Genomic DNA, 13,611 nt, shown 5'->3' with positions numbered 1-13,611 from the left:
TAGATATTATATAGTGTATAAACAACTTATATACAAGGGGCATTCAAGTCAAACCAAGTTAATTTTACAGGTATAAAAAGGGATGGTAGCGTGCGGTACTACACGCAGTAGTAAATGGCAAGTGTGTCCTATTACGGATATTCGACACACATGTCACGGGCTAGTCCAGATACCGTTAATCAAGATGACAGACAACAATGTTGGTGCTTGCATAGAACAGCGTGTGGTGATGAAGTTTCTTGTGAACCAAGGCATAAAACCCACGGACCTCTACAGAAGACTTCAAGCACAGTATGGTGATGGGACACTCGGCCGCAGTAAGACATTTTGAATGCTGTAAACGTTTAAAAGATGGCTGTACGTCTGTCAGTGACGATCATGGTGGTTCCCAGCCCACAGACATCATTCCTGTGAACATTCATTGCATGGAAAGCCTGATCCTGGATACCCTGTCATGGAATTGCACAAGAGATTAATCGTTCTGTGGGAATGGTGAATACGATGAAGAAGTGAAGTAGGCTGTCTTAGGATGGTTCAGGCATACTGACAAATCTTTCTACACTGAAGCTTCCCAGGCATTAGTTAAACGCTTGGATAAGTGCATAAATGCAGCAGGGGAGTATGTAAAAAAAATAAATGCAGTTTTCACTCCTTGAAATTTGTTCTTTTATTATATAAACTCAAAAATCCCAGTTTGACTTGGAATGCCCCCTTGTATAATAGTGTAACTGGCCCCTTTCAGGTCTGGCCTTCATGTTGCACTCTTTTTGTAGTCCCTTTTGATGAACACACTCATTAGATATCAAGCTACTTATAGAGGAACTTCACCCAAAAGGGGAAGTTCCACTTGTTTTCCTCCTTCCTCCCTCCACTACCACATTTAGCACTTTTTTTGGGGGGGACCTGATTTTGAATAGTACCCACTCCAACCTCCAGTCAGATGCACCACAGTGATCTGCGCCAGAAGTTTGTCCCCCTCTTCTTCCCCCCACGCCACCTTCGACACTTCTCAGGTCCCAGAAGACTGCGGTACCATTCACGTCGCACATGCTCAGTAGGAAGGCTTCACTGCTGGTTTCCCTTACTTAGGATGCCAGTACCTACATCTGAAGCTGATTGTAGAATAGGCTTGGGTGAGGACATGGATCCCTTTACAGGTAAATGGCTGTCTTTATACTAAAAGTCAGCAGCTACAGAATTTGTACCTGCTAACCTTTGAAATTTTTTGGGGAGCCTGGAGCTCTGCTTTAAACCTTCCTTGCATTGCCATTGACTTATATGAAGAGGGAAGCTGTTCTGACACAAACAAAAGCCTTTGTATGCAGGCCCTTAGTTAGTGATAACCAGGGGCTTAACTACAAGTCATTGGGTCAAGCAGTAAGCCTTTTGAGAGAGCTCGCTCCGTCACCCCTACATTCAACTTTTGTGTAATCCAGAACTTTGTCAACTGTTATACCACAACTCTAATTGTAGCATTCCTAACTTAATGGCCAGTGGCTATTATGGCAGGGTCTTGTATGCCATTTTAATAACAACCCCTATTGCCATGAGGTTGTTGGCAGTTTATATAGCCTTCTGGCATAATGTTGATTTTAAGGTCACTGACAAAAAAAAAGTGTCTCCTATAGATTGGTAAATCCAATATTTTGAAGCGCACTTGAGGGGACTTGAGAAAACGCATGTGCACGAAACATGTTGTTCTCGGAACATGCAGCAGTACGCTGGGCTTCCCCTCCATCTCCTGGCTATCGCGGTGACATCATCCCGGGACGCCTCGATCACGTGGTCCCTGCATCTGACAGGCTCAACCCCGTTCATCACCACTGTACATCATCCCCGAGTGGACGGGCCATCTACCTGACCCAGGCACTTCCTCCAAGCCACAGGCTTAAGTGTTTTATGTTTCATTGCTTATTCCAATAAAGGTACTCCCCCTAGTGGGGTTTTTATATCACTACCACCACAGCGCGGTTTTTTTCTATGGAGCTTCCCCTATAGATTTGGTAGTCAATAGATTTTCTTCATTAACGTCATTATAGCTGCTCAATTTATGGTCCCCCTGACCTATAGGCAGAGTAGATATTGCTTGCAGTCAGAGCATCACTGGTTTTCTGTATTACCACAGAATATCTGCTGCTATGAATTTAGGCTGTCATGGTATGGGCTGGGGTATGGGCAAAAAAGTAGTCTGCCTCTCAAGTCTTTGCCAGTAGATCTGGGATACAGTTTTTGATATTGGGCATAGGAAAGAAAGATTAGCCTTAGCTGCCTTGTTTCTTCCTTTCACTGGGATGTGAGACCTATTGGAAGATTGCTACACTAACCAGCAAGATGTCTGGGGGTACACTATGCACAAACTGCTAGTGAATAGCTTCATAACATTAACAGAAAAATACTGAAGGAAGTATTCCACTTTAACACTTAATGTACTGCATCTGTATTTTTTATTTGCATGCAGTGACTTTAGACAGGCTTTTTTTCCTATTGTTCTGGCGGCAGATTTCCTTTTAAAACAATGCTGGTTAATTAATCGGAACATATAGAATACAATTCTGGGACTGGTGCCTAAGTATTTAAATGTTTTTAAAAGAGGCGAAAAATCCAACACTGAAGCATGGTTGATAGACATCCTTGTCGAGGAGACTTATCAGACGGTTGTTATCAGAGATTATAGGCTATAAAATAATCAATAATCAGCAGTGTAACATGAACGATGTATAATCCTCTGGGACCTGTGTGTTGACACTGTAATTATTGAGCACAGTCCCTATTCGATGCTTATCAGTCAAGTGTGGCAGATTCAGACAAAATATGCCTTCCAGCTTCCCTGACTCATTTCAAAACTGAAGCCAAAATTATGCTTCTCTTTGCCCCTCAAGTAGCAATGTGACATTGTGACAAATGTAGGCGCCCAGTGAAAACTTAAGTTTCTGCAACTCCACATTTCAGAAGTTGGCTTTCCCAAACAGTATGTAAAATTCTATTGTAGGGATGCAGATTTCTGCCAGAAATGTAGTGTTGATCTGTTTTTTGTTTTTTTCCTTTTTTTTATGTGTTAATGGTTTTCTCAGGCTTTGGTCTTTGTCTTTCATAAATAATTTATTTTTCTGGAAATGGCTGCATAGCATTACAATATTTTAATATCAGTAAGGAGATATCATTTCATAATGAACAGATAGTTACAGATGTCCTAATTCACTTGCACTAAACATACGGCTATTGGGTTATGTATGTTTTGCTAAAAAGCAGTAGTAAAGCACTTCAGTTGGTGGAAGTACTTGTCGTTTCAGTAGTCTGAGAAATCTGTATGCAAACAAGAGCCAGTCCATCCTTAAGCTGGCCATAGATGGATCAAAATTTGACTGGTCCTATCTGAACCAGCTGAATTCGGATCCGTCTATGGCTATTCCCATTAGAGAATTGACTCTTCCCGAGCGGGACTGCTGGAAATTTTGTGGTAAGTCAGCGCATGTAACCAATTGGCTGCAGCATTGATCTGTGTATTCCGGCAGCGTATAAGTTCAGCCGCCAGAATATAATAGAGCAGCGAGTAGGATTTTCCCATCCACCTTGAATGTTTGGATCGGGGGAATCCATTTAGTTTTTTTTTTTTGTTTGTTTTTTCAGTCACCCATTCAAGTGTATGTCAGGCAAAAAAAAATTACTTTTCTGCAATATATGCACATTTCCCAATGCTTTATCCCTTTAAATACACTGCAATTGCAGAAATGTGTCCAAAATCCAATGCATCAGCCAAAATTTGTGGATGGCCCTGTCACTACCACCCAGCTCGACAAAAGTAGCTTTTAAAAATTGAGTCAGGTAGAAAATTATCAGCTGAATGGCTACTGCTTCCTATCAGATGCAGTCACTGTTTGGGTATTCAGGCAGCCACGGATGCATGAATTCAAGAGACGGCAGTGAAGATTCCTCTATCCATGCTGTTTATCATGGATAAGGGGACTCAATGAATTTCTCTCTTTCAGCCTCATATATGGCTAGCATAACTTCCTGTATAGGCTGACAGCACAGCACCTTTTGTCCACTGAAATCCAACCAGCATTGTCCGTTCAACCTCCTAGACTACAGAACTCAGCCCATCCCCCACTGCTCTCTGTCCCACTCCACATGCATACATTGGTATGTTCCCTTGCAAAATAATGCTGCTTTGACTCCCAAGAGCCTGGGATTGAAGCTTTGCTTTCATTATGGAGTTTGGAAATTCTCCTTTTTCATGTTTTGGTGGTTAGCATGATATTTTGAAGGATGTGGGTTTACATTTTTCAGGGTAACAAGTCTACGTAAGCTCTGGTTTAAATTTTACTATCTCTTGCACTGCAGAGATAATGGGGTTGTATAGGGGGCTCAACAGCTCCTCATTTTAATATAATATTATTTATAGAGCGTGCTTCTGTATGTGTTGGCTAAAACTGTCCATACACGGCCCATGGGCTAAATAAGGGAGAAAAGGTCTATTTCCACTTCCATGCTACATTACATGGATGGAGAAATCTGCACTGTGAATGCCTGAATTCATTGACACTGCCAAACAATAACTGAATCTGATAGGAAGCAGTCACTCTTTGGCCATTGCTTTACCTGACTCAGTTGATATTTAAATTGACTTTTGTTAAGCAGGATTTGTGCTTGCAAGACCACCCATGGGCAAATATTTCGGCCTTCAATAGCCAGCTTGAAATTGCAGTTTACAAATGGGCACGTACATAACTGGTTAATGTTAACACAATTATGTACATAATATTTAAAAGAGAAGTATGGGCTTTAAAAAAAAAAAAAAAAAAAAAAACTCACCTAGGCGGGTCCAATGCTGCATCTGCTCTCTGACAGCTCTGCACTGAGAAGTGATCAAAGATTGTTGATTGGTCAGTTGTCCCCTCTTCTGTGAGCAGAGTCAGTCACATTCTCTCTGCTATGCCCCTCACTGGAGCGCCGGTCTGTGGGGGGTGGGGTGTCAGAGCAGCTGGCTCAAGCTCTCCCTGGATCATTGAGAGGCTGAGCCAGCTGCTGATCCAGGCTCCTGGGTGGATCCCGACTATATAGTCGGGATCTTTTCAGAGCCTGGACTAGCTCTGTGACGTCAGCTGACAAAACGTGTCACAGGAGTACAGGATGAACTGCACTTCTGTGATCCATAGGAGAAGTATTATTATTATACAGGATTTATATAGCGGCAACGGTTTGCTCAGCGCTTTACATTATAGTGGGAGACAATACAGTTCGATACAAGAGGGATTTGAGGGCCCTGCTCTTTGGAGCCTACAATCTAGGAGGGCGGGGTGAATGGTACAGTAGGTAGTCACTGTGGGGGATGGAGTGGTTGGAAGAGTAGAGGATTCCAGAATTAGCAGAGGGCGGAATAGGCTTCCCTGAAGAGAATGGTTTTCAGTGATTGCCAAAAGGCAAGTAGAGTAGGTGATAATCTGATAGATTGGGGTAGGGAGTTCCAGAGGATGGGTGATGCCCTGGAGAAGTCTTGGAGATGAGCATGGGAGGAGGAGATGAGAGAGCTAGAGAGTAAGAGGTCTTGCGAGGAGTGGAGTGTACGGTTTGGGTGATATTTAGAGATAAGATCAGATATGTAAATTGGGGCAGTGTTGTGGATGTCATTGTTAGAGTTTTGAATTTTATCCGTTGGGCAACTGGGAGCCAGTGGAGGGATTGGTAGAGAGGAGACGCGGATATAGAACGGTTAGTGAGGTGGATGAGTCTGGCAGCAGCGTTCCTGATAGACTGGAGGGGGGATAGTCTATGATGAGGTAGGCCAATGAGGAGGGAGTTACAGTAGTCGAGGTGAGATATACAAGGGAGTGAATAAGTTGCTTAGTGGTTTCCGGGGTTAGGAACGGTCGTATCTTGGAGATGTTGCGGAGGTGAAGTCTACATGATTTTGTCAGCAATTGGATCTGGGGCTGGAAGGACAGATGGGAGTCTAGGATTACACCTAGTACCCTGGCATGAGGGGATGAACTGAGGATGGTGTTAGCGATATTTATGGTGAAGTCAGTGGGGCTGGCACGGGCGGTGGGGAATACTAGGAGCTCAGTTTTGGAGAGGTTGAGTTTGAGGAAGTGGAGTGACATCCAAGCTGACATGTCGCTTAGTAGGCTAGCTATGCGGGTGGAAACTGAAGGGGTGAGGTGAGGGGTAGACAGAATTGCGTGTCATCAGCATAGAGATGGTAGTCGAAGCCGTGGGAGTTTATCAAGTGATCAAGGGAGGAGTTGTAGATGGAGAAGAGAAGGGGTCCAAGGACAGAACCTTGGGGGACCCCTACAGAGAGATGGAGTGAGGAGCAGGTGGCAGCATTATAGGTAACACTGAAGGAGCGCTGTGATAGATAGGAGGAGAACCAGGAGAGAGCCGAGTCGCTGAGACCGAAAGAGTGTAGTTTTTTGAGGAGGGGATGGTCAACCGTGTCAAAAGCCGTAGAGAGGTCGAGTAGTAGGAGTATTGAATAGTGGCCGTTGGACTTTGTAGTTAATAGGTCATTAGAGAGCTTTAGTAGGGCAGTTTCAGTGGAGTGTAGGGGGCGAAAGCCAGACTGTAGGGGGTTGAGAAGGTTGTTGTCAGTGAGGTGGGAGTTCAGACGATTGTAGACTAAGCGTTCTAGGAGTTTAGAGGTAAATGGCAGCAGGGAGATGGGTCTAAGGTTGTTCAGGTTGGTGGGGTCTAGGGAAGGTTTCTTAAGTATTAGAGTGATGTGCACATGCTTTAGAGGGGAGGGGAATGCACCTGTAGAGAGGGAGAGATTGAAGATGTGAGTGAGGGAGCATAGGATGGAAGAAGAGGGTGACCAAAGAAGTTGTGAGAGGACAGGGTCCAGGGGGCAGGTGGTGAGGCGGGCTTCTGAGAAGACCTTAAGGACCTCTTCGGTGGTAGCGAGGTCAAAGGAGGACAGTGTTGAGGGAGGTATAGTGTGAGGGATGCTAGGTGGGGTGGGTGTCTGTGTGGTGGCGATTTCCCTATGAATTGCGTCGATCTTGTTTTGAAAGTGCTGTGCAATCTCGTGGGCAGTGATTGAGGCGCTGGGTGGTGGTGGGGGTGGAGAAAGTAGAGAGTTAAAGGTAGAGAAGAGCCGACGAGGACTCGAAGAGAAGGTATTAATGAGGGTGACAAAGTAAGCTTGTTTGGCAGCGTGAAGGGAGGAAGTGTATGTTAGGAAGGCGAATTTATAACGGGTGAAGGCTTGGTGGGATTTGGTTTTATGCCATAATCGCTCCAGCGCGCGACTGTGTCATTTGAGATTTCAGGTGTGGTCAGTCTGCCAAAGTTGTAGGGGTCGGGGCCTGATGCTTCGTGTTAGGGGAGCAAGCGAGTCTAGAGCGGATGAGAGAGAGTTGTTGTAGACAGCGGTGGCCAGATCGAGGCAGGACAGGGGGTTGATGCTGTCGTAGAGCTGGTCAGTTGCGGAGTGGAAGGGAGCCGGTTTAGGTTTCGGAGACCCTTAAACCTTGTGCAAGCTCTGTGCTGAATGGTGTCACACTTGCGCAGGGTTGGTGGCATGCTCCTTCTCATGTGACTAGCCTATTATTTGTTCAGGTCCTAGTACTGCATCCTGGCAGGATGTCACATGCCCTCCTGAGCCCAAAAGAGTGAAGGTGAGTATAAGTGGGTTGGGAGAAGCGCTTTGTCTTGAAAAGGAAATGTGACAGTTTTTTTTTTTGATGTAAGAATGTGGTTAATGTAGCCGCAACATTTGGCCAGTGAAACAATACAAGAATGACAGCGTACAGTTTGTCAGTATAGTTTCAGACCAAAGTAGCAGTGCTGGATCGAAGGATGGACATTAATAAACAAGGAGATGATGGATGGTGGTCCATCTAACAACTAGCAGATGGAGGAAAGAGTGGAGGCCTTACAACAATTATATATCATGTGTCTAATAAACATTATTGTTGCTATTTTAACATGGCAGTATTGTGTAGGAATCTTTGTAAAATGATGCAATAGTTTTAAACCAATTTATGTTCTCATTCTAGCGGTTTCTGAGCCTCAGCAGATCTACGACAAGATCAGAGGGGGGCAAGTATATCTTATTCTTAATACTTGTATTGTTTTTTCTGTTGTTTTGTATTATGGTTTGGTTTAAAATGTCTGAGTTTTATAGCATCATTAATGACTAGTTTTTATGAATAACATGCTCAGAATGAACAATAACCTGATCACAGATCCATATGTGAGGTCACTCTCTTGGCACAGTGTGTACAATTTTGATGTAACTGTACTGCAGTCTGGCATTGTGTGGAATGGAAATGTTCATGTCAGTCCAATTTGATACTAAAATCATGCTGATTAGAAAGCTTTGCCTAGTCCTGTCAGAAATGATAGGTAAGTAATGCCTTATGTGACTTTCTGTGGACTTGCAAATCATGTGGATATAGGATCTTGTAAGAATCTCAAATCTGCTGCAGAGGTGCAATAGAAATGTAAAATGTCAGAATACCTTAAATTCAAGCAAGCTTAATTTTCTTAAATCCAAGCAAATAATTTCACATCAGGATATACCCGCATTACTGCTAATGCATTTCAGCCAATCCTGACCTTAAAGCGGAACTACACTGCATCTGAACACCACAAACCAAAAATGCTATTTTGATTAGTTTTTAATATTCCATGCTTTATTTTGCTGTGAAATCACTTTGAAAAACTCTCTGTAGCATTTCTGGCTGTGGCCAATTTGAGTAAGGGCAGATGATTCATGCATAATTTACATCATGGAATCTATCTTCCCTTAGCTCAGGCATGCAGGCAGTAGGGTGTGCTTAGCTGATAAAACCCTTCCACTTCCTCCCCTCCTGAATACTTCTGGGATGTATGACACCATTTGCAAAAAAAAGTTATACTTTCCTATCTATTTACTAATGCTAGCAGTTTAAGTATTAAAAATAGTCCATGTTCACTGAGAGCGTGAACTTTGGCTTTTATCATAAGCCTCTCTTCCTTTTTGTATAATCAAACAAAAACCAGAAATGGATTAGCTTAAAAGGAATTGGGAACACGAATATTGAAAAATAATAAAAACAAACAATTTAATACACTGTTATAAGCTTCAAACACATGCAGCATGCCTTGGAAAAATATATACAGTGGATATAAAAAGTCTACACACCCCTGTCAAAATGTCAGGCTTCTGTGGTTTAAAAAAAATTAAAGATAAAAAATTTCAGAATTTTTCCGCCTTTTAATGTGACCTAGAAACTGTACAACTCAACTGAAAAACAAACTGATTTTTTTTTATGGGGGGGGGGGGGGGGAGTAAACATAAACCTAAAATAATGTAGTTGCATAAGTGTGCACACCCTCTTATAACTGGGGATGTAGCTGTGTTCAGAATTAAGCAATCACATTCAAAATCATGTTAAATAGGAGTCAGTACACACCTGCCATCATTTAATGTGCCTCTAATTAACCCCAAATAAAGTTCAGCTGTTCTAGTAGGTCTTTCCTAACATTTTCTTAGTCGCATCCTACAGCAAAAGCCATGGTCCACAGGGAGCTTCCAAAGCATCAGAGGGATCTCATTGTTAAAATGTATCAGTCAGGAGAAGGGTACAAAAGAATTTCCAAGGCATTAGATATACCATGGAACACAGTGAAGACAGTCATCAACAAGTGGAGAAAATATGGCGCAACAGTGACATTACCAAGAATTGGACGTCCCTCCAAAATTGATGAAAAGACAAGAAGAAAACTGGTCTTGGAAGCTATCAAGAGGCCTACAGCAGCATTAATGGAGCTGCAGGAATATCTGGCAAGTACTGGCTGTGTGGTACATGTGACAACAATCTCCCGTATTCTTCATATGTCTGGGCTATGGGGTAGAGTGGCAAGATGGAAGCCTTTTCTTACAAAGAAAAATATCAAAGCCCTGCTAAAATTTTCAAAAACACATCTAAAGTCTCCCAAAAGCATGTGGCAAAATGTGTTACGGTCTGATGAAACCAAGGTTGAACATTTTGGCCATAATTCCAAAAGATCTATTTGGCACAAAAACAACACTGCACATCACCAAAAGAACACCATACCCACAGTGAAGCATGGTGGTGGCAGCATCATGCTTTGGGGTTGTTTTTCTTCAGCTGGAACTGGGGCCTTAGTCCAGGTACAGGGAATTATGAACAGTTCCAAATACCAGTCAATATTGGCACAAAACCTTCAGGCTTCTGCTTGAAAGCTGAACATGAAGAGGAACGTCATCTTTCAGCATGACAACAACCCAAAGCATACATCCAAATAAACAAAGGAATGGCTTCATCAGAAAAAGATTATAGTTTTGGAATGGCCCAGCCAGAGCCCAGACCTGAATCCGATCGAAAATCTGTGGGGTGATCTGAAGAGGGTTGTGCACAGAAGATGCTCTCGCAATCTGACAGATTTGGAGTGTTTTTGCAAGGAAGAGTGGGCAAATATTGCCAAGTCAAGATGTGCCATGCTGATAGACTCATACCCAAAAAGACTGAGCGCTGTAACAAAATCAAAAGGTGCTTCAACAAAGTATTAGTTTAAGGGCGTGCACACTTATGCAACCATATTATTTTAGTTTTTTACTTCACTCCACCTAAACGATTTCAGTTTGTTGTTACAGTTTATAGGTTAATTAAAGGTGGAAAAAGTCCTGAAATGATTTCTTTGTCTCGTTTTTTTCTACATCCTGACAAACAACAAAACAAACCTGACATTTTAACAGGGGTGTGTAGACTTTTTATATCCACTGTATAAGACTAATTGGCATGTAACCACTTGTAGACCGTGTAACTGGGAAAATACATTATGATTTTCAAGTGGTGTATCAGGGTTATGGCTGTAGCAGTATGCCATAACCCCGGTATTGTTTTTTTTCAGGCTGTGATTCTCTAACCTCTAAAAGTGATCCAGCGGCTAATCCATAGGTAAACCTTTTTACTCGGCATATCTAATAACATTCACCATATATCTTGTATTGCAATTCAGAAGCTGGCATATACGGAACTCCTTGTTTGTCACTGTGGAATGTACGATTTTTGTCTTCTGATGGACTGAATAGTACCAACATTTTCCACATCTAGAGGGAACCATGTAAACGAAGCCAGGTAGCCAAAATTTCCACTTGTAAAATTGCTGGGATGGTATACACCCCAGAGTGAGAGCTCTCTTACTGGAGAACCGACAATTCCCTTGTAATGTTATATGAAGTTGCTAGTTTGAGTGCAGTATGGACAAATTCCATTTCACTATCTCTACATGGTAACAAAAGTCAGGGCACTGACTTCCTTCAGAGAGGTCATAATGCTGGGGGAATCTCTCAATAGCTCCCTCCTATTCTTGTTCTACTTTGTTCTTGATTGTCCACCAATCTATCCTTTGAATGAGATGTTCCCTGACAATCCTAATTTCAGTGAAATTACAAAGGTGACAAAAATACCTTTGATTGTAGGCTAACATAAAGAGATTCTGACATTGAATACAAAAGAGAGCGTAATGATAACCTATCAATAAATGAAGTATTCACTAACTGCTATTGCTGTTATTGTGTGCTAAACTGGGCAACTGGTCATATATGTACAGCTACACACAATCACAAAGGGCCAGATGCACGGATGCATGCATAAGGCATCACCATTGAAATATGCCACGCCTGGGAATGTGATTTCCCTGCCTTTTGGTCATGGCTTTCTAGATACTTGTCTTCATTTTGTAACCACTTTGAAGTATTTATGTGCATGGCTTCTCATGTATATAGGCATCAGTACAGATGGTGGAGAGAACAACCTAGGAAAAAAATATTTTCACTTAGACCTAACTAAATCACCTTTACAAACACAGGTGGAAAGTAGAGTTATATTACGCATGCGAAAATTAGTTAACATTTAGTTAGTATAGGAAATCTTAGAGCAACCTGAGGCATCTGAGCTCCAAAAATGCTAGGTATTCAGTGTTCAGATTTCATATGCATCTATCAAAGTAAAGAAGATCTTTAAATTGCTAAAAGAAACAGGCTGAAGTTATGATGACAGAATGTCAACTAAGGAGAAAATGGTTGTAAGTTTAAACTTACAAACTGTGTTTGGTAGGGACTCAGATTTGTTGCTAAAAGCTGTATCAGCACAACTTCTTACCACAGAACTGCATCAGCACCTATGACACACAGTTACAACCAGACCTGTATGTCATCAACTTTACAGAGTTGGATGTTATTGCACGGTTGCTGCTTGGATACTGCTTGTCTGCAGGGCCAATACAGTGTTCATAACCCAGTGCTCTCTATAATAGAAAACGTATCCTGATCAGATTAGTCATCCTTCTTTTATGCAAATCAGTTTACATTAGCAGGCCTCCAAAGGATGCCTTCATTGTCTGCTGTCAGCACTTGAGGATAGTGGCGATCTGTAAGATTATGGGTAGCCATCTCATGGCATTTCTTAGGTTCAAGGATTGCTCTACATAGTGATATAATGTGCAAAGAATATGAGTCCACTTTACAAGGCCAGATGCATCAAGTCTTCTCCCACATGATGTTCCCACATCAGAATAATAATGTCTCCATAAACATTGCTAAACAAATTCACTATTGCCTTTATGAACACCAGGATGAAGTGAAACAACTTGCAGGTCTTTCTCAGACAACTGATCTAATTATTGCTGAGCCTTTCTGGAGTTTTTGGAACAGAGCTTGATGTTTATTTTTACCTTCAACATCTCTTAAAGACTTGAAGTCTTTTCTGTGTGAAGAATGATGCAAAATCCCACCTCACACAGTTCGGGGCTTGTGTTATGGCATTCTTGTTACAGTCTTTATATATAGATATTGTTATTACCCCCTGTAAAATATACATTACTTTGACAAATCAAACACTTCCTATCTGCCATAAGTATATACCGTATTTTCCGGTGTATAAGGCGACTGGGTGTATAGGACGACCCCCTAATTTTTCAGTTAAAACATAGGTTTTGGGCTATACTCGCCGTATAAGACTACTCCCTTTCCGAGGCAAAACCATTTAAAAACATCAGATTTTTTAATTGAAATGGTTATGACTTACCGGTACTTAAAATCCTTCAAAATCCTCACGTTCATCCTCTGACATCATAAGTTCATGAATGACATCTTGTGATACATTTGTAAGACAGTCATCATATTGATCAAATTCCAAATCAGATGGTTACCGCTGGATGTGCAGTAATACGGTAGCTTCGGCTACATACAGTATATATACAGCCCGCTGGATGTGCAGTAATGTACATACAGTATACCGCGCTGAGCCAAGCTGGCTCAAAACAAATGTCCCTATGACAGATTAATCTGTCAGCCTGCTGGATGTGTGGTATATACCACTGTGGTATATACAGTATACTGAGCCAAGCTGTTTCAAAACGTACCGGTATGTCCCTATGGTAATCAGACTGCTGGATGTGTGTATGTACAGTAGCTGAGGCTACATACAGTATACGCTGGGCCAATCACGGCGAGTGATGCATTCTACTAATGAATACAAAGCCTGCTCAGATTGGCTGAGGTTGTGACATCTTCAGCCCACCTCTCTGACTCAGCCAATCGAGCAGGCTTTGTATTCATTAGTAGAATACATCGCTCGCCGTGATTCGCCCAGTGTA

General features: G+C 42.1%; 1 protein-coding gene across 2 annotated transcripts in view; it reads left to right on the top strand.

The window, feature by feature from the left end:
- Positions 1–13,611, top strand: part of ARHGAP10 (Rho GTPase activating protein 10) — a 374,825-nt gene that overhangs the window by 184,880 nt on the left and 176,334 nt on the right. For both annotated transcript variants that reach the window (XM_089670475.1, XM_089670474.1), the window contains exon 12: positions 8,001–8,043. In XM_089670475.1, coding sequence (XP_089526601.1) covers positions 8,001–8,043 — 43 coding nt within the window. The remainder of the gene's footprint in view (positions 1–8,000; positions 8,044–13,611) is intronic.

Source organism: Staurois parvus, unplaced genomic scaffold (assembly GCF_062004578.1).
Source record: "Staurois parvus isolate SC_StPar_1 unplaced genomic scaffold, SC_StPar_1.0 ptg000090l, whole genome shotgun sequence".
In the NCBI taxonomy this organism is placed as follows: domain Eukaryota; kingdom Metazoa; phylum Chordata; class Amphibia; order Anura; family Ranidae; genus Staurois; species Staurois parvus.
Note: the sequence above shows the minus strand (reverse complement) of the source record. Positions and strands in the feature narration are given on the sequence as shown.